At 40.4% G+C, this 20,508-nt stretch overlaps 1 protein-coding gene across 6 annotated transcripts in view; it reads left to right on the top strand.

Annotated features, from left to right (window-relative positions):
- MEIS1 (Meis homeobox 1) overlaps positions 1-20,508 on the top strand; it is a 108,015-nt gene that overhangs the window by 21,216 nt on the left and 66,291 nt on the right. For all 6 annotated transcript variants that reach the window (XM_079333411.1, XM_079333410.1, XM_079333409.1 and 3 more), the window contains exon 7: positions 6,332-6,443. In XM_079333411.1, coding sequence (XP_079189537.1) covers positions 6,332-6,443 — 112 coding nt within the window. The remainder of the gene's footprint in view (positions 1-6,331; positions 6,444-20,508) is intronic.

The raw sequence follows: 20,508 nt of genomic DNA, 5'->3' as shown, positions 1-20,508 counted from the left end.
TCATCCTCATTTGCGATAAGGGGAAACTAAAGATAGAAAGCTTATGACTTTTCTGGGGCTAGGAAGGGAATCCAGGTCAGGGCTGAGACTTCCATGCAGGATTTTTTCTGCTTCTTAGTTAGCCAGGCCTTCCCTCCTGTAAGGCTGCAAAGGTTTCCATCTGTGCACAAGTTGCCCTCGCTGTTCTGCTGAGTTGCAGGCGGGGTTATCGCCTGCCTGTCATTTCAGAGACCTTCTTTCCCTAGACTTGGAACGCTGCTTTTTCCATCTGAACCCGATCTTTGTGCCTTTGTTCTATTAAAAATAACTCACCTTTGAATCAAAGCTGTGTGAAGCAGATTATGCAAGAGTTGTAGGCAGTAAAAAGCATCTATTTTTTATCCTTTTGAAGGTTCTACATGTATGATTTATCCTGACCTCCTTGGTTTTGGTTGTATTGGGTATGATGCCCGAGCTTGGTTTTGGCAGGCTGGGAGGTGGGATTGCTGGCTATCAGCTTTGGTTTGTCCCACTAGGAGATTTTCAGGTGGCAAAGCAGTAACTGGGTCCTCTCAGAAACTGAAGTTAGTCATGAGTCTGGATTTTATGGTCCCCAAAGTCCCAAATTGGTCTAGTGGAAGGTGTCCTTGCCCATGGCTAGGGGTTAGAATTAGACAATCTTTAAGGTCCCTCCCAACCCAAACCCTTCTCTAATTCTATGTTTGCATAAAAAATAGTATAGAATCTAGGAAATATATGATGTTATATTTTTTGTATTATAAAGGTATATTTTCAATCCTCTATACCAATCTGTATTTTTCTTCTTTAAGAGAAAAATCAAAAGGTTTCTTATATGCTAGATAGGAAACAGGCTACCTGAGGATTCTTATTAGCCATTCCCTCCAGAAGTGAAGAGGAATAAGACTTGTGCATTGCAAAGACCAGTTCTGTCTATCATGCAGTTGTAACTCTAGTATCTGTCCTATGGGTTATACACTTAAGGTATTAAGCAGCTGTATTGAATGATTTGCCCAAGTGAGCCTGGGGACATCAGTATGGCCAACAAACAAAAGGATGCACTATGTAAAAAGTAAACCCTTGCTAAGAAGGTGAGTGATGTTTTTAGGAGACATAGATGCCATAATTTAATGAATCAGCCCCCACTTTTTGCTTTGAGTTCTTGCCTGTACTGGCACAACTATTTCCTAACGTGATGGGTCACTCAACCTCATGCAGCTGAAAAATTTTAAAAGATAGGAGTTAACAAAATCAGAAGAACATTTCAAACATAGCACATTACTTTTTTTTCCCTGATGAATAACTATTTCATTTGGAAAAAGAAAATAAGATAAAACTTCAGAACAAGAACAATAAGCCCAAATTATGCTGACAAATTGCTGGCAGCAGCTCTGTTCCTCCAGGGCAAGGGGATGAATGATTATACCTGCAGCCAATTCTCTGGTAGCCTGGAGGAGTGAAGGTTTGTCCAACAGGTAAAGGAATTAGCTGTTCCTCATCTCCAGTTGTTACACAAACACAAATGAGCCCACAAGAGGGCTGTGCTCACAAAACTTTTGAGAAGATATATATCAAAAGATGCTGAGTACAATTTTTATCACCTGTAATAGAAAGCCATTTCTTTTATTCATGTACTTATGGACAAACCTTTGGTTCCTTGGCCAGAAGTTCTTTCCCTTTCATATGCTTGGTGCTGGAAAAAAAATCCACTTTATTCTTTAATATAGGCAGAAGGCAATGGTTTCTCCCATTTTGTTTTAGTGTTAACTTGTGCTTGTTAATTGATGTTAACTAATCCAGTTGTTCTTGGATTGGAATAACAAGTGTATGTAATATTTATATACGATCCAAAATATCAAATATAGCCATTAACCAAATAATTTTGTAGCTTTTTTGTTTATTAAGGCTTGACATTCACAATGGTACAAGTAAATTACTTCTTTGGAGGCTTTAATCAAATGTGCTTCTCCTTTTGATGGGGCGGTCACACTGGGACTTGCTGGGGCTTATGCTTTTCAGCCCAAGTGGATGAAGAACCTCATAATGATCACGAGGAGATGGTGCTTCTGGAATTGTTTAAATACACAAATTTTTGTTATTTTTTTCTTCCTTTCTTTTTTTCCCCCCCTGCTTATACCAGAGTACTTCACAACCTTCAGAACCAAAACAAAGGTCAGGAAATGTATTTCAAATACCATGGCTCAAGATAAAACGTGTTGTAGAAGGTCTTTTGCCCTTAAAGTGGTGCAGCATTAGAGCACCTGAATCCTCTTTTATTTTAAATCAGTCATGCGACCATGACTCGAATCAGTCACTGGCCAGACCATGGTTTTGGCACTAGAAGCTATTGACCAACAAGAAAGGCAGTGGTGCAAAACCAGTTTAAATCATGGGAACTTACAGCCCAGCCTCAAAATCCTGGAATTACTTTGTTGTGTATTCCTGATTTTATTGTGTGTTTTTGAGTCTGCAAAGATTTGGGCAGAAAGTTTCAGCTGGATCTTGGGACTGGGATGAGCTTGGAGGAGGAAGAGAAAAGCTGCTAAGGCCATTATCCTTATTTATACAGTATTGTCATGACCACATGACTGGGACCCTCCTCTGGAATGAGGCAGTCCATGCCAAGGAGTGATTAATTCGTGTTATTTTGCTCTTCCCTGAAGTCTCACTTTGGGAGAACTCGGCTTGTTTTACAATCACTAATTTAAATGACCAACAATATCTGTGCTGTACATGAGTGAAGTCTCCCTTCCTTCCCTCCCTTCCCTTTTGTTTTGTTGTGGTGGTGGTGTTTTATTCCCTCAGTAGAGACTGAGGCTCTGGCATCCTATGGCTCATCCCAAGTTATTTGGCTGTGGGTGAGCTCGGGTCGCAGGCTGTAACCTCCTACTTCCGAGGGGCATTGCTCATTTGCAGAAATGGGGAACAACTCTACTCATTTCTCTCGTGTGCCCACAATTAGCCAGGATGCAGGATTTCCCTGTGGAAGGTGACATGGAATTAATTTCTGTTTATGGCAGCCTTCTTACAGTGGTTTTTTAAAAAAATCACTATAATTGCTAGGGAGCCCTGTTAAGTGATAAACTGCAACTTCTTGGAGAAGAGAAATAAATAAGTGAGGCATTTCTATTTCTGTGTAAGCATAGATTGTCATGACTACTGTCAGAGTCTTCTTTGTAACTGGTGCTGGAAATATTTCTGCGAAAGAGAGAGGTGGTTCATAGTGTGAAAAATAATAATATTTGGCATGTCCCTGTCAGAAACAATTTAATGTAAAAGTAGTCGAAGGGCTGTGAGTTTGCAGGCGGGTTTAGGAACTGTGTTGTCTTGAAAGTTCTTTGGAAGATTAAAAATAAAAAAAAAAAGACTAATGTTGTACTTGGCTCCCTGATTTTGTGGATGGAGAAACTTTGCTGGAATAGTCAGAAGAAAAATTACACTTGATTTTGTGCTTTAGATCTATCTTCCCTTGGTGGAGAGAGATGTTTTTGGAACCGGGGCTGAGTAGTGTCTGTTTAAAAAATAATGCAGCTTTCAACACAGTTATCTCAGAAGAATTTGCATATGAACTTTGATAGCTAATCTTTCATCATGTTTAATAAACTGACTAAAGATGTAATTCCTAGTCTCTTAAGACTTGAGATGCTTAGTTAAATACAAATACTTTTGAAATGCTAATAGACAGAGGCAGCCAGGAAAAAAAAGTTAGCAGTATCCCAAGCAGATTCCTTTTTAACAGGCCATAAAAATAATAGCTTAATAAAAGTGAGATTAGGTGGAAAATATTAACTCCTGCTTCTGAATACAGAAATGTAAACATCTAGGACGCACAAAATTTTGATAAACTGAGGTGGAATCCAACATTTCTTGCATGAGTGCCTGTATAATGTGGCGATAGCTGTGAGAAAAGAGGAGCCCAGCATCTAAGACCCAACACAATGAAAATGCAATGAATCGGAATGCCTCACAGATCATAGCGGAATCAGACTTTCCAGCAAGGAAAATCTTTTCATGGTGAATTAAGTGGTGGAGGAGGAAAAATGGTGATGAAAAAAGGTAGGCACAGATCACAAACACTGGGCTCAGGGCTCGCTGCTGAAGATTTAAGAACCTTAGCTAAAGCTATGCAGAATAGAATGTGGAAAATTGAATTTACTAAACAATTAAGCATTGAATTAATCTACATCCCGCACAGTAGAAAAGTGGGGGAGGGAACCGAACAGAGCTGAATAAATCAGGGGAGCTCATTAAAAGATAGTGAATATATCAGGTCTGTTGTTGCATAAAGGAGGGCCGTTTCCTGCACAACACGGTATAATTCTTCAGTCCAGAGCCTCTTCTTTTCTGCACCCCCTGCCCCCTGCCTTCGGAGTTGTATTCTTAATCAGATTAATAAACATTTCTGCTGAGGTTAGTGTGGCGCTCTATATTTTACCTTGTTATCTGCAGCTTTTCTATTAATTACAAGTCAGCTCACTAGTCAACAATAGTAGTGAGGGACAACATAAATAGAATGAGAGTGCCCTGGAGATGTCACTCGTAGGATCTGATGCATCCTGGAACTCCCACGGGTTCCTGCAACCTCCCACATGCCTTGCTGGTCTTTTGTTCAATTACAGTTAATGCAATAGTTTGCCATTTTCTCCTTCTAATTATATTTTCAAGTGGGATTTGTAGCACATAGAAAAACATCCTTTTACATGTTGAGGCACCAGGGCTTTGTGCTTGGCATTGTCTGTCCCCTGGGTGCTGTACCATTCTTTCTGCAGAGCTCTGAATAAACAAGTCCCTCTTTTAAAGCTGCAGTTGTACAAACTGAAAATTTATGCATTAACTGTTTGCATTCTGATCATGTGTTCCAGATTACCTCTTACAGCATTCTTTTGGTATGCCAGAGAATGCGTATTTGTTAAAAAAAAAAAAGGCATTTCTTTCACAGTTCACACATTATTCTTTCAATCACAGAATCAGCAGATCAATTAGCACTTTTTATTTTTTTTTTTTGAGGAATATGCATAGTAATTGGTTTAAAATATTCATGTGGTATTTTCTAGGCCTTGCCTTCTTTAATTGTAATCATGTATCATGGCTGTAACCCAGGATTATAAAAAAATAAGATGAGAGATTTCTCTTTTCCAGAAAAAAAGTTGAGCATTTCTAATCCTATTTATCTTCTGTCTTAGATTGGACTTTTTTTGTCTTAATTTTCCTTCTGTGTATGTATGAAAAGTTCATCTGGATCGTCTTAATCTCATTCGACTGTGTGTGATGATGTGTTAAAGGCTTGGTTTGAGCCTCTTGGTAGATTTATTAAAAAAACTGGCAGTATCAGTCAACTTTAATAATGTACAGACTCTGGTCATATTGGGGTATAATTTAAATCCAAGACACTCGCATGTGTGCGTTGTAAACATGAGGGTTTCCTTTTTGGCAATAATTTCCAGTGGGCAATATTGCTTCCTGGTAAAGAAGAAACTATTCAATTATGCACAGAAGGCCATGCAGGATGACTGACCAGTGAGGCTCTGTGATATTTTAAAAGCTAGTACTAAAAGCTAATTAAAATCTTCTCTGATGATAAAGGGAGACTTGGGAGGAGTGTTGCCACGTTTGTTTTCCCTAAGAATTTAATTTACAGCCAATTTTTCCTATCTGAATGTTACTTTCAAATGCACCCAGTGATAAGAAGCAACATCTGTTTTCTGTTCAATAGTACAAGGAGGCTCTGCATGGGGCTGAGTGTACACAGCCTATGTGAAGCCATTGTTATTCTCATTTCTTTTTTGTCCCCATGCCTGGTCCATTTGCCATATACCATCCGGCAAACAGCTGACACATCCCAGCTATTATGGACCCAGGCCTAATTGCCAGCAAAGTCTTTAAGCTCTTCCATGTTGGCCTCGTAGGAGGAATGGGAGCCCATATAAACGATGCTGCTCTCGACCACTGCTCTCATTTTGCCTTTGCCGAGTTCACAGCCTGTTGTGCCGGAGGGTTTGTGGATGCTAAAAATATAGCTGGAGCCCAGTGCTAGTGATTTGCTCTCTGGCTCTCCTCCTGCTCCCCCTGCCTGCCCAGGAATGTTTCTGTTTTCTGTGGTAATAAAAAGCTTGGGATTATTTAGATAGTAAAAGTATTCCAGAGCATATTATTTTTGCCAGGGAGCAGCAATAGAGCTACCTGGAAAGAAGGAATAATTCAGGAGATGTATCTGCCAGCCTTTTCCCGTGGGTTTGAGCATGGGTACCACTATCCTGGGAGGGCATTTTCTGGTGATCTGGGCATTTCTTCATGATCTCAGATTTTAACCTTTTCATTTTTTTCTCCCCCCTAGCCCTCCTGGAACAGAGACCACGATGACACGGCATCAACACGCTCCGGGGGCACCCCCGGACCCTCCAGCGGAGGACACACATCACACAGTGGGGACAACAGCAGTGAGCAAGGTAGGAACAGAGCCCTCACACTTTCCTAGCTGACAAGTGGTCATCAGAGTGCTCTGGGACTGGTTACTCTCTTTCTGGTGTGGAAATGTGCTCGGGTACTAGAGGGCTTGTGCTGAGAAAGGTCTATCTTCTTTTTTTTTGACATTTTTTCTTCCATCTCCTCCTAGTAAAGGGATTGGCATCTTTATTTCTTTGACCCTGCCAGCAGGCACATGTTAGAGCAACATAGGTACCAAATTTGCAGTGTGCTTAATAAAAATAAGAAATTAGAATTTTGGGGTTTTTTTTCTTCATTCAAATGGGCTAAAAGATGAAATCTTCAAAACCAAATGTAATTAAGATTGCAGAAATGTATGCTATTATTTCAAAGATGCCATTGAAACTTGATTGCATATAAAGAAGAGATGGTAGCTGGCCCGTTTTACAAAACCCTGAGCTGTGATTTTACTTAGTTTTTTATACTCAATTCCAATTTACTTGAATGCAAGAACGTTCTGTTTGAGTGCCAGGCCTGAGTAGCTGATTTAGCAGGGCAAGTATGAAATGAGCTTGGTGCAATGGAAGTGGGACATTCTACAAATAATCAGAAACTCTGTCTGTCTCAGAAACTCTGAAGTCTAAAAAGCTGAATCTCTGCTTTTTTTTTTTTTGTGAGATGCTGAAAGCATATTTTTTCTGAAGAGACCAACTGCAGTGGATTTAGTGTTAATTTAATGCAATTAAAATTTATAAAGGATCCCTAATCTGAATATAAAAGAGAGTGCTTTATTGAAGTTGACTCTGAACTCACAATAGGTATATACTTTTAAATCTGGTTTTATGATCATGTTTCATTCAAGTGCTGTTAGACAACAAAGGAATTGTGTTTCCAAAAAAAGGTTGAACAGTACTGATTAGCATTGCAAAGTCTGCATTTAACAAGATTAGTTTTTAAACTAAACCAGTATATTTTAATTTTTTATATGCATGGATTTAACGTACATGGTGAATAACATCTCTTTATAGAATTTTAAGTATTTGAGACTCGTTATTGTTTAAAGAAAAGTTGCTGACTTCATCGCAAGTGTAGCCTAGTAAAAATGGGGCCTGGAATAGTAAACTGTTGCAGAGTTGAGGCAGAAACTGGTAACCTTCTGACCTCTGACTTTTACTGGAAAATGATATGCAACATAAATTCAGGGGGCCTTTTTTCTTTCAAGTATGTATACATATATATTCTAGTAGTGCTGTTCACAATGGTATAGTTGAAGTGGTGTCAACTTGTTCATTAGAGCCCCTTGCTTTTGCAGCAAACTTTAAATCCATGGGGTTTTTTAAAGGCTGAAAAAGCTGCTTCAAAAATAAGCTTTGAACTAAAATGTGGTGTTTTGAGAGGGTTTTTGTATTCGTTTAGGCTGTTCTTTTATTAGATGGATGTGCATGTGTTTATGTGGATATGTGCCTGGACAAAACATCTGTGGGGAGGCCACAGATGCAAGAATGCTCCTAGAACCACGTTGGAAATTGAGCTTAGTTCCTGGTGTATTTTTAAAGATTTTCAGACTTCATTTTCTCCTAAATGTGGCATTTTAGTTGTCTGGAGTGCTGGTCATATCTGTTGTCTTATTGCTATCCTGATGAGTTCCTAGCAAGGTGCATGCTGCAGCCTCAGTCAGGAAAGGTTTTCTAAAGTGAGTTTCAAGCCTGAGTCCTATGAAATATCCACAGAAAGACTTGTCAGTGATGCTTTAGTCAGTTCTGGAACTGTTACCCAAACCCCAGTGGTTTATGGTGGCTAGAATTGCTGCCAGTGCTTGGTAGAGGATAGAGTGTTTTGTGAAGAAGGCTCATTGCATTAAAACTTTGGAGAAGAGTAACGAAAGTGGGAATTTGATAACCAGAGCTCTCAGGTCAAGTTTGAGAAAGGAATTTTGGAAAAGTGATCCTGTCCTGGGGGTCTCTGTTACCAAGACTTGCCTTCAGGCCACATGCCACCTTTGGAAATTGCATTGTTTTTGAGGAACAGGAATGTGGTAATGGTAGTGGTGATCTTGCTGAGCCTTGCTTTATGTCTTGTTTACGTGAAATTCTCTAAAGTTTGAGATTATGGGGGAAGCTTGTTTGTTTAAGCACACCCATGCCTACATGTATACCTTCTGTAAAAAAAAAAAAAACAAACCAAAAAAAAAAAAACCAAAATGTGATTTTAACATTTCCCTGTGGGAAAGAAGTCAAAAACTACAACACTCAAGGACCAAAACAGAAGAGAACAAAAAGATAGCAAATATCCTGTCTTTCCCCAACTGCATTTAATTTCCAGATTCTGTGATTTGGTGGCTTTTCTTCTGTGGCCTGATGTTAGGAGTACATCAGTGTGGTTCAGCTCCTGTGTTCACCACTCTTGGGAGCTTTTCTTGGCAGCAGCAGAAGCCAGCATGGCACTCCCATAGCAGCCAGGTGCTGCGGAGGGGTGGCAGCAAAAGGCTGGAGACCCACATGCTCGTGCTTGCAAGCATAGGAGTTAACTTGAGATGCATGCATTGCGTGACATATATTCAGTATATTATGGGCCTCCCTATTTTTAGGAGTTTGTATAAGTTCCTTTTGGTTCCTTCCATCTGTCAAGATCACATTTGCCATTAAAAAAAAAAAAAAAAAGCAAATCTGATCGCCAGAAATAAAACCCTCTGAAACTGTTGGGTTTCAGGTTGTTCTCACAACCTAGTTCCTTTGTTGGGGTAGGTAAAAGCACCTGCTGGTCAGGTTTGCAACCTGGCTGAAAGCACCAGAACGATTTAAACGTAAGCTTTGCACTTTCAGAGAGGCACACAGACTGGGAAACTTAAGCCTTTAGCAAGACTTTTCTCCTTAGTACTTAACCCAGAGTATGTTAAGGTCTATTTTTGGACTTTTTGGAGATTTTTTTTCTCCTTTACCTTCTTTATCACTACAAATCCTGCAAAATGTATTTTAAACTTATTTATATGCCAGTGTAGAACACCCATCAAATGATTACTGTTGAAATCAGGAAAGATGGTCTTTCCTGCAAACATTTTGAAGTCTTTTTAAATGTGTAAATTTATTTACTTAGTAAACAGTAATAACTCCCAGCTGCTTCCATCTATTGCAGAAATCCATATTTAACTGCTGGGGACCTGTTCTGAGGTCTCGTGCCACTGAACAGCAGGATATGTTATTGCATGGTACGTTGACACAACCTCTTCTAAAGGCCTTGTATTGTGTCATCATAGGGGATAGTTATAGTACAGGAATGCAGAATAATATTATGAAAAAGCTTTCCTGTTGCTCTGAACTTAACAGGAAAGGCCTTTGGAGGTCTGTGTCCAAGTGGTGCAAAGAGAGCTGAATTTACATAATGGAGAAATAATTTGCTGAATTCTATTTAAACGAAGAGAAGCAAATTCTTAACAGGCAGGTGATGCTGAGCTCATGACAGCACTATTTTATCTTACTGTGTCTTGTAAATTCAAAAGATTCCTGTTTGGGATATTGAGAGGTCTATTTTGTTTGTTTTTCAAATAGCGAGACCAGGAAGATGCTGAACAAAGCATGGGTACAGTCACTTTTAATCCAGAGTACAGTTCTTTATTTCCCATTTTTGTCTTCTACACGGCATAAAAGAAAAAGCAAAATAATCCATCAGTGCCACCTTATTTGTGCATATTGTTTCTCTCTTTTTTTTTTTTCCCCAAGCCTCAGCCTGCGTTCAAAGCATTTCTTTAACCTCCAAATAATTGTTGCTCCTTCAAGCCAAGAGTAGAAAGCAGCAATATTTCTTTATAAAAATGTATCAATGGCTGCAATGGTTTATTTTTTTTAAGGTTTTGTAAGAGTTTGAGCGACCTATAGGCAAAAAGGCAATCGGGTTTATTATCGCTGGGAATCTCCAGGCGGTTGTTTGGAGGCTGCAAAGGCAGGCGGCAGAACTGGGGAAGAGGGGGAGAGAAGGGCCACATTATGTTCCAGATGACTGAGCAAGGATTTATATACCAGCTTGCCTTTTTTTTTTTTTTTTTTTTTTTTTTTTTTTTTTTTTTTTTAAGATGGGAGAAGAAAAGTAATAAGAGCGGGGAGGCATTTGAAGCGGTCAGATGGCCGATGACTAATGGGATAGGTGGGCAGGAGCCCTCGGATTGGGTGTCTTAATGAGCACATTTCGCACCGAGTTTGGGCTGCAGCTCCCCTTCACCTTTGCCCTTTATTGACCGAACTGACACTTCATTTTTCACATACTTCCAATTATGGCTGAGCTTAAGTGTCGCCCTGCCTCCTTTCTTTCTTGCCTATGGATGGCTTGAGAGTGGCTAAGGCCACAGAAGATATTTTAATTTGAAAAACTACCATAGCAAGGCAGGTTTAGGGTGTAACCTGAAACTGCTGTCACTTGGCAGTTTCTCCAATGAAAACAAAAGTTTTAATGTTTCTTGTTTAGCGCTTCACCACCAGTCCCTCCCTCCTTCTCTGTGGTGATGTGGGGAATTGCTTTGGAGGCTATTGGGTTGGTGAGGGATGTTTTCCTCAGGGTAAATCCTTTCTGGCAGCACAGGTGTCATGGGTGGGTGCACCAAAGTAAAGAGGTAAACCCAAATGAAAAGCCGTGCCGTGCTTGAACGATGGTTTCTCTTTCCTTCCTGATGCAGCATGTTCTCAAATGGCTTCTTGTGATGTAATACCTTGCAATGTCCTTTGCTGGACATTCTCCTTATGGAAAAGCAAAGCATAATTGCGCTTGTACTTCCCAAGCCTTAGACCAGTGTGGATTTGTTGTTTTGGTAATATTTAATGCATGAATGCAGATTTGAGCATGGCCTGGCTGTGAAGCTTTAAGGAGTGGCTGAAAATGACACTGGGAGAGGCTGGTAGGATGAAGGGACAGAAAAATCTGCAGTCACCCCTTTGCTGTACAAGGAGAACCATGATATATCTCCCACTGCTCCATGATATATATCTCCCACTGCTCGAGCCTGTGTGCATTTCCACGTTGGCTTTTACATGCAGAATCCTTCCAGGGCGGAAATGTCTGTTTGCTTTCGCAGGGCTTAGGGGGTTTCGGAGCATGCGGTTTTCCTACCGAATGTGGATTCTGTCGGAAATAGTTGGAATAAGTTGCGCTCACATGGGGTGGGTGGGTTTAAGAACAAAATAGCTGCTGTTAGGCCTTTCCTTCCCAGCAGCACCACTGGATTTTGCAGCGCAGTTTTCACTACCAACTCTATCATGTGAAATTTGGGTGAGTAATGAGCGGGCATGCCACCTGTGTGCCAGTGGTGATTGCGTTACATTCAGATACCTGGAGACTATGTTGACAATTATTTACATCCAAACGGAGGCCCCCTAAACCACAGAAGTATTTATCTCCAAAAAAAAAAAAAAAGTATGAAGTATTACCTACTTTATTATGTAGCCCTCTGGCATAGTAATGGCACGGCATATTTTTACTATAATATGGTAATAAAAGAATATGTAAAAGGCAGACAAAGGTTCTGTCTTTTCACTAAGGTGACCCCTGTTACCAAGTAACTGCTTTACTTATGAGCTTATTAAAAACTCAAAAAAAAAAAATGAGCTTTTCATACTTCACAGGCATTGATGTGAAAATGAGCTGTCCTACGAGTAGTTTTCTTGATCATTTTTAGAACAATTGATTAGCCAAAGAGCCGCTGTCATTAGTTGACATTGACTGATAGCAATTTGTCACAAGCTCCGAAGGTCAGCCAGGCAGTGGAAGCTTCGGCTTGTCTTTGATTGACCTTTTCTGATGCCATTATCATGCGATTGGTTAGACTGGATGTGACCCTCGATTAGAAAAGACAGGGCATTAGTCAACAGGGGCTGCTCCCTCTGTTTCTTTCTGGCGCTTTATGTATTGTGAATCCCGAATTAAGCGTAATAGGCTTGTTTGGAAACGGAGCAGTATCAGTTTTCTTGCTGAGGCTCTGCCATCCCCTTTTCTTTTCCTGCTTTTCCATCAAGCAGGCAGCGCTCAGTTTGCTTTAAATGAGTGTGAGCACCTGTGCCCTCTTCCTTTGATGTGAGATACGAGATTTAAACCAGGCCCATATTTATCTGAAACTCTTCATGTAGGTGGGTATTCATCAGCAGCACCAGCATTAATTATTTTTATCTCCCCAGAATCATGTTTTATTTTTTAACAGTGATTGAGTGGTTGAGGATTATGCTCATAACATGATGTCAATTTATCATTCTGCTCTAAAGCCGGGGGGCGTGAAACTGGTTTTTTCCTCCTAGTTTAGGTTTTCAGTTTTTTGTTTGGTTTTGGTCTATACTTTTTTTTTTTTTTTTTTTTTTTTTTTTGGTCTCATCAGCCTGATTTAGCTGTAATCTTAGATTTTGGCAGTGTTAAGTCTGTGTGCCTCAGCTAAGCAGGGTTGTGCTTCCAGAATGGTGCATGGGAGCAAGTTCTTGCTTAGAAGCGGGTGTCTGTCACGATTCAAGCATTAATCTATTCCCAGTGTCAGGATTTATTTCAATCATTCGCATTAGCTTAAATTTCTGTTATTAACAGGCGTTTCTTCTTTTTGCTCTGGCAAAGCTAACTTAAGTACTCATAAATGTTGCTTGTTTTCCCTAAATTGTGGGTAACATCATCATAAATGAACTCCTTTCCTTGTAAAAAACCTTCCTTCTTTCCATTTTCCATTTTCCTTTCAGGGAAAACCTGAATTTCTCTAAGCACCAACTTGTTTTTCAGGTCAGCCCCCAGAGATAATAAGCAGTTCAAAACCAGCAAAACCATTTCAGCACGGTTTAATGCGACTTTCAGTCTTTGCTCAGGAAAAGCTTCCAGCTGGGAGGGGAGCAGAGAGACGACTATGTCAGGAGGCAGATCTTTCAGGCTGAGGCTCCTGCCATCATTGGTGGAGCAGAAGGAGGGAAAAAGACTTTGGAAACTGTTTACCTTTAAAGTGGCTATGGAAATACAAATATTCCTGACTTCTTGGCCCATCTGTAATCAAGCTGCAAAATCCATGAGCTGGAGGGTTTTTTTTCTATTTTCTTGGCAAGTTTTTCTGAACTCATAAATGTCTACCCATTAAACATCTGTGTAGCTGTGCACAAGCCCATGTATACATAGGTGTGTATATATAAAAATGTGGCCTTAACCCTGAACTGAGAGCATCCATTGGCTTTTGCAGCCCCCAAAGTGTGTCTGCACAGGACTAGATGTCTCACTGAGGGCAGGATCTTGAAAGCCAGACAAGGAACAGTGGTGGAAAATAATGGCATGGCTAAATCGTACCTTGGGCTGTTAACCAAAAACTCTGATTCAGGACTGAAGGGCATCTTGCTTTCCTCCTTGGATGGGGCAGGGGGAGGTTTGGTTTTGTAAGAAGTTGTATAAATAGTTTTTAAGTTTTTAGTGCCCTAGATGTCTCTTTTGAAAGTACTGGAGTTGAGTATTTTCAAGATGGCTGATATGATTTTTTTTTTTTCAATTGCTTTATTCAGATAGGGTGATTTTTTTCCTACACGTGCTGGATGTTTTCACCTAAATTGTGGTGGCTCATTGGAGCTAAATGATCTTCCCATATGGTCCATATTAAAGGCCATCTTAGTATTCCCATCTTAAGGGTTTTTTCCATTTGCTTCTCCAGGTCTTGGTGGGTTCAGCTGAGTCTTTTGCAATCTGATGTAGGCAGAGTGAGACTTCAAGGTGTGTCATTGACCTCTTTAACTTGGAGGTTAAAAAAACAAAAGCTGTGATCTTGAGATGTTTGTTTTGAGAGGCATTTTATCACAAGGAGTATAAACTCATAAACATGCTGTATTTCTGGATTAGTGATGCAACAGGGTGTGCCATCAGGCTGCTTGGCACAAACCATTTTCCTATCTCTCACATGAAAGGCTGGGAGGGGAAAGATGACTAAGGTTGGAGGAGAAGTCTTTAAAATTAGTTGTGTATGGAGAAAGTGGGTGCTTGTCTCATAATGCAAGAGCTAAGGGTGGTGTTCATGGCACAAGAGCTGTTCCAGAGTGTAACTAGGTTTAAAACAAACAGAAATGTTTTATGTGTTGGGTTTATTGCTGCAGAACAGCATTCTGAGGAGGTCAGCAGGGGACAAAAAGAGATTAGACCAATTCATGGAAAAACAGGTTCTTCTGTAGCTATTAAAAACCCAGGTCCAGATGCAACCCCTGGCTCAGGAAGCTGCCCAAGTGCTGATTGCAGAGTGGTGGCACAGCTGCTTCTGTGTGCCCCACCTTCTGCAGGGTTTTCCTAAACACCCGTTACTGCTTGTGTGACACACCACCACCAGACCCAGTTACTTGGACAGATGTCTTCTAGTTTTTATGTTAAAATAATTTTTTATAATTCAATTCAGGAAATATGATGCTGGATATTTTTGTTTATCCCTTTTTTTAAAGGCTCTTGCTAATGCTGGCATGCTTTTGTTGGGAAGAGATAGCTTGTATTTTCTTGCCCTTATTACCCCGATGGTGGGAATGGTTTGATGCTATTCATTCAAATTTGACAGGTGATTGCTTCTGTAAATGAATGCACTCAAATCATAATTGTTGCAACAGAATTGTTTGATTACCTGCCGGTAGCCTCTTTCTCTCTGATAGCTTTTGGATCACCTGTTTGCTGAGAGCATTTGACAGTCCTCATGTTTATTACCCAATTGAATGTCAGTAGCAATTGCAGCTAAAGATAAACGAAAATGCAAGTACTTGTTGACCTTGACTTTTTTCCACAAGATATTGGACTTGATGGCTCTATTGCTGTTGAACTGATAAGAGTTATAAACAGTAGTTGAAGGAAAATGTTTTATTCCCAGAGGAAAGTACCATACTGCTGTGGGAAATGGCATCTGACTAGCACTCTTTGCCAAATTTGCTTGGTTCACCTTCATTTAGACTGTGGGAAAATAAAATCCAAATTTCCCCTTTTATGACTTTAATATCTCTGCGAATGTGAATTCCTGTGCTCTTTGCAAAGTTTTGTTGGCAGACTGTGCCAATAACAGACAGCAAGCACGAGACCTCGCCGTGTTTTATGATGTGCTATAATGAGGATTCTCAATTCTTCCTCATTTTTGGGCTGATTTGATAATTACAGGGAGGGAGCAGAGCTTTCTTCTCCTATTCCATGGAAAGCTTAATATGTCTATAACTGGCAAAGACTGGGAAATGTGTGGCTGTGGGTGGATATTGTCAGAGTGGGGCTGTGGGAGGACAGCCTGGGGATGAAGGCCAAGTTATTGCAGGGATGGAGAGATGATACTTTCATCGGTCAAGTTTGCACCCACTTCTTTAGGCAAGGTCCCACATGGGGTCCTTTCGGGTTTTTGGTAGGAGGGGGCTGATTTTGGGGTGCCCCTCCCAGCTGCATTTGGGAAATGGGAGGGAGGGAGGGAGGGATGAACTCCCACCCCAACAAATTTTCCTGCTATAACCCTCCCCATATATATATTTTTATATATTTATTTCTAATGATAGTCTAAAATGAAATCTGAAAGGAAGCCTTCAATGGAAACAGGAGCAGGCAATAGGCTTTGAGATCTTTCAGGATTGTAGTCACTGTATAAATATTATATGTGAAAAACACAAAAGACAGTGGAATTATATTCTTTAAAACTTAAGTCCTTCTTGTCTCGGCAACTGCTCTGATAAACTCTGTACAGAATTGTAGGAGCTTGTTAAAGCTCCGAAATGCAGGATTAAGCAGTGCTGTAACAGTTAGCAGAGTCAGACAAGTAATCTTATTGCATTGTAATTTTTTTTAGGTAAGATTAAGCTGGCATTACATTATATGTTTGTGGGCAAGGGGCCATTCTTCAAGGGATTAATTAATAGGATCAGCACTGTAAGATGCTGACATAATTTTTTTTCTAGGCACATTGATGCACATGAGCTTTTATTATTACTACTTTTTTTTTTTTTTCTCAATTTTAAATTCATGAATGAGGTGGGGACTTTCTCTGGGCAGTCAGAGCAGCCTCTGCAGCTTGCAGCAGTGATGTCAGAGCCACCTGTCACCCTATAATTCATCAGAGGCCACGTCTCACTGGCCTGGTGACCCACTAGTTGGTGACATGAGAAATACCAGAGGGAGATGCCTGATGTCCCTTCTGGCTGAGCTGGGGTGGGATTGTAGGCTGTGACTAAGCAAGTGCCTGACACTGCTCTGGCAGGTCTTTGAATGAGGGTGGTGTTGGTAAAGCCTTCCTTCCACCTTTCTGCTTTGGCTCTTTAGCCATAATGTCTGCTCCATGTAGCTTTGCTTTGACGTGCCTGGAGTTTTGCTGCTCAGGCCTGGAAGGTGGGAGAGGACATGGGAGAGCGTGGTAGGGCCTGTGATGTGCAGTGGGAGCAGTGAGATGTCAGGATAGGCACTGCCACCCTGCATCCCTCTGTGGCTTGGGAACTTCCTCATCACCAGGCAGTACCTCTGGCATCTAATAGCCAATATATAAATATTTCTATGCAAAAAACTTATTTATCTCTTATAAATATTATGAGTATTTGTTCAAATATTTTGTTTTACTCTTTTTCTCTGGAGTATTTAAAATCTCACATAGATTTTGCAGTCAGGTTTTTGCAGTTGCTCATTGCTGAAGTGTAATATGAAAGTGTGAGAAAGCAGAAACAGCATATAAATAAAAGTACAGTGGAGGCAGCCTTTTAAGCTATTTTCCCTTAGTCCTTAGTTTTCCTGGGGCTGATTCTGTGTCGTGGGTGACAGATGGCCCTTGCAATCCCAATACTGTGCATTGTCTCCAGGTTGTAAGTGTATGTTTTGCAGAAAGACAGAAGAAGGCCTACCAGAAGACACCATATATGCCCTTGGAAAAGACCTAATGGCACACATACCCTAACTTATTGTGAAATCTCCCCAGTGCTCTGAATAGCAGTGTCACATGGGTGCATGCTAAATATATTCTGGAGTCTGCAGTGTCCCGATGGACCTGGAAGAAGGCATATCTTAGCTTTCTCTGGTCAGGAAGTGAAGGTCATGCAAGCAAGGCTTATAGGATGGAGAATCTTTTGTTGGTCTCATTGCTGTGCCAAGAGAGTCTCCTCCCTTTCTCCCTGCCTGGCACAGCACTGAGGGAAAAGCCCCATGGTGGAGTTCCAGCTTGGGGCCCTGGATTATAGCACGTGCATTGAATGCCTTCCCAAAGCAGGGAAAGAGGGAATGAGGTCAGCATTAACTGAATGGCTCCACGTTAGGTGTCATTTAAAATGGGGTTAAAGTTTCAGGGCGCTGTAATGTCAGAGTGTAGCAGCTTCTTGCTAAAGAGCAGGAGATAAGATGCAGGCAAATTACAGCAAGGGGGAAAAGAGACAACAAAGTGGAGTTAAAATGTGTTCATTCTGTACTTGTCCTCCCTTCCCCACTTGGTAGAGCACGTAGTTATTTCTCCTGTCCCATCATCCTGCCTGTGGCAATAGGAATGCCCCAGGAGAGGCTTTTGTGCAGCATCCTGCTTTCCTTTTTTTTTTTTTTTTTATCTGTCTGCACTATTCCTGTGCAAATTCTGCATGAATCCAGCTGTGTAAAAGCAAGAAGAGTGGTGATGTTAATTCAGTATAACTGTTGGACAGAGCTGGTATGGTTTTGTGTTGTAGTTCTGTAGTAATGGGCTGTAGGAAAGCAGAGGGTTGTTCTATTGATGAGCAGGCTGAGCCACAAAATCCTTGAGCGTCAGTCTATAAATATTTATTGTTTGTGTGTGTGTGTTTGTTCACATACATACTTGGATGTGACTACTTCCTACTACTACACTTTTTTATTCTGTCAACCTGACAAGAAAGGTGGTAAACAGCCACTCTTGTGAAGAACAGGGCATTTTTAGAACCTTTCAAATTTCCTTTATGAGGAGCACTGTGGTGAATTTCTTGGTGTTACAACTACAAGAAACAAATTAGGAAGCAGTGCTGACATTAGTGTCTCACCACATATTAAATCCAGCTAAAAAACCCTTGAGGTAGCCATAATTTACCAGGCTGAAGAGCAGAGAGGGCTGGCAAAGCCACCTCATCAAGAAATGCAAAGTGATGGCTTGGTTTAATTTAATCCAAAGGATGTTGGTGGCTTGGTTGAATTTAATCCCAGGGAAGTAACCAGCTAACTGTCTGCAGGAGGAACATGTTAGTCATGACATGGGTATATCACCTCTTCACCACCATTAATTGCATTGCATTACTGAAAAGCAAAATATGCATATTATGCAATTTTACAACATGGTTTTCCATACATAATGTATTAATATAAATTAGAATTGCTTTGTACAGATGAATTGAAATGCTGTGTGTTACCAGTGTACAAGTTTTATTTACAGTTGCAGTTGCTGTATGTGAAATGACAGTATTAAACTTAAAAGTGCCTCTCAAGTTGATAAATGCCAACTTGATACTAAACACATTAATATTCAGTTAAAATTAGCAATCAATTTACTTGGATATTGGAGGTTAGCCAGGGATAGATCTGAAGTTGTATTAGGTATATCGTACTGGTCTGAATACATCATATGCTGTTGCAAAAGCATTGTGCTAATTTTAGCTTACAAAGAGGATGAAGATAAACTGCCTGCTGCTAGTTTGCCATATGCTATCCTGGTGATAATATTCAAGTCAAAAATATTCTGCAGAGAGTCTTATTGTTTCAGTAAAAGAAAAGTGGAACAGAGTTAAGCAAATTTCTGCTCTGTAAATGTATACCAAATAATGAAATAAAACAAATCTCAAATGCTGGTAATGAGATCTGTGAAATTTGTTTTGGGTTTATTGTCTTTCATGGGAGTCAACAATTTATTTTAGTATATATTTGATCCAATTGCATCCATTTCTCGCATGTAAATCTTAAAATCAATCTAGATAAAAATCGAACTTTGTTCTGGTAGGCAAAAATATAGTCTGAGTTGCTCCTAACTAGTTAAGCTTCCCATCTTTCAAGTTTGGTACAGGAATAAATGTGCTGCTGAGCTGATTTTTCATGAGCTTCTCCCTTTTCTTTGTTTATTTAAAAACACAAAACATATTCTGATTTCCATATGGGGAGGATTTTGCTTCTGTATATTCAGTGAGGAGCATTTACCTTCTCCATCTGCACCCGAGAGGAGAGGGGTGTGTGAGGAGGGGTGCCCAGACCCCTGGGGTTGCAAGGGCTGGGGGGAAGCTTTGCATTAACAAGTGGTGAAAAGCTTGACCTTCGAGTGACCTGGGTCAAGCAAACCCCCTGCCTAAGTGTCCCATTTGGACATGGATACCTGTGGGGTGAGGGAAAGATAAAGGAAGGGGGAGGAAGATAAAGTAATCCTATTGACCTGGGAACTTTTCAGATATTGCAAGCGAGGGAACATCAGGAATAATAAAAGAGCAGCAATATTTGCCTGCCCCCTGTATCTGTGTAATGTCATTTCCAAGGGGCTGGAGTAGATAATAGCAAATGTGCATTCATCTATCAGTTCAATCTATTGAAGTGATGGGGAAGGCTGGATGCTCTGATCTGGTGGGTGCTGGAGAGTGTTATACAATCCTCATCACTGCAGAGAGAATTGTATAAATGGACAAAGATCTGCTGATTGCATCTTTTGCTAAAGTGTTAAGTAAAAGATCTGGCTATAAGAGATGGCGAGTCTACTATTGTCTGGTCTTCTGACTTGTTTTTATAGGGGTTTTCACAGGAACAGATACCAATTACCAAAATAAAAGCAGGCAGTGTGGCCAGTCCATATCATGGTAGGACACATGCTCTTGAGTCAGCCTGGGCAGGAAGCTTGACAGGTCTGTCCCCCACCATTGCCATTGCATCTTTATCTCTCTGCTTCATTGTTTGCCACTGAGTGCTTGAAATTCCAGTTTCCAAGTAAAAACTTCCTGTTTCTTGCATTTGCATTCAGTTTGGTAAGACATAAATTTAGTTATCTATCAAGGAGGGCTTTTTTTTTTTTTCCTCTCTCAAGCAAGGCAAAATAGAAAGAAGAAATTAATTATGATTTGGTGATAAGAGGCAGAATTTTGCATTTTCCCAGATTCTCTGCGGCAGGAAGCATAAGGTTGTATTCTTGTGATAAGGTGATGGATGGGAGCTAAATTC

This window comes from Erithacus rubecula, assembly GCF_903797595.1.
Source record: "Erithacus rubecula genome assembly, chromosome: 2".
NCBI lineage: Eukaryota > Metazoa > Chordata > Aves > Passeriformes > Muscicapidae > Erithacus > Erithacus rubecula.
This window is presented reverse-complemented; position numbering and strand designations above follow the sequence as displayed.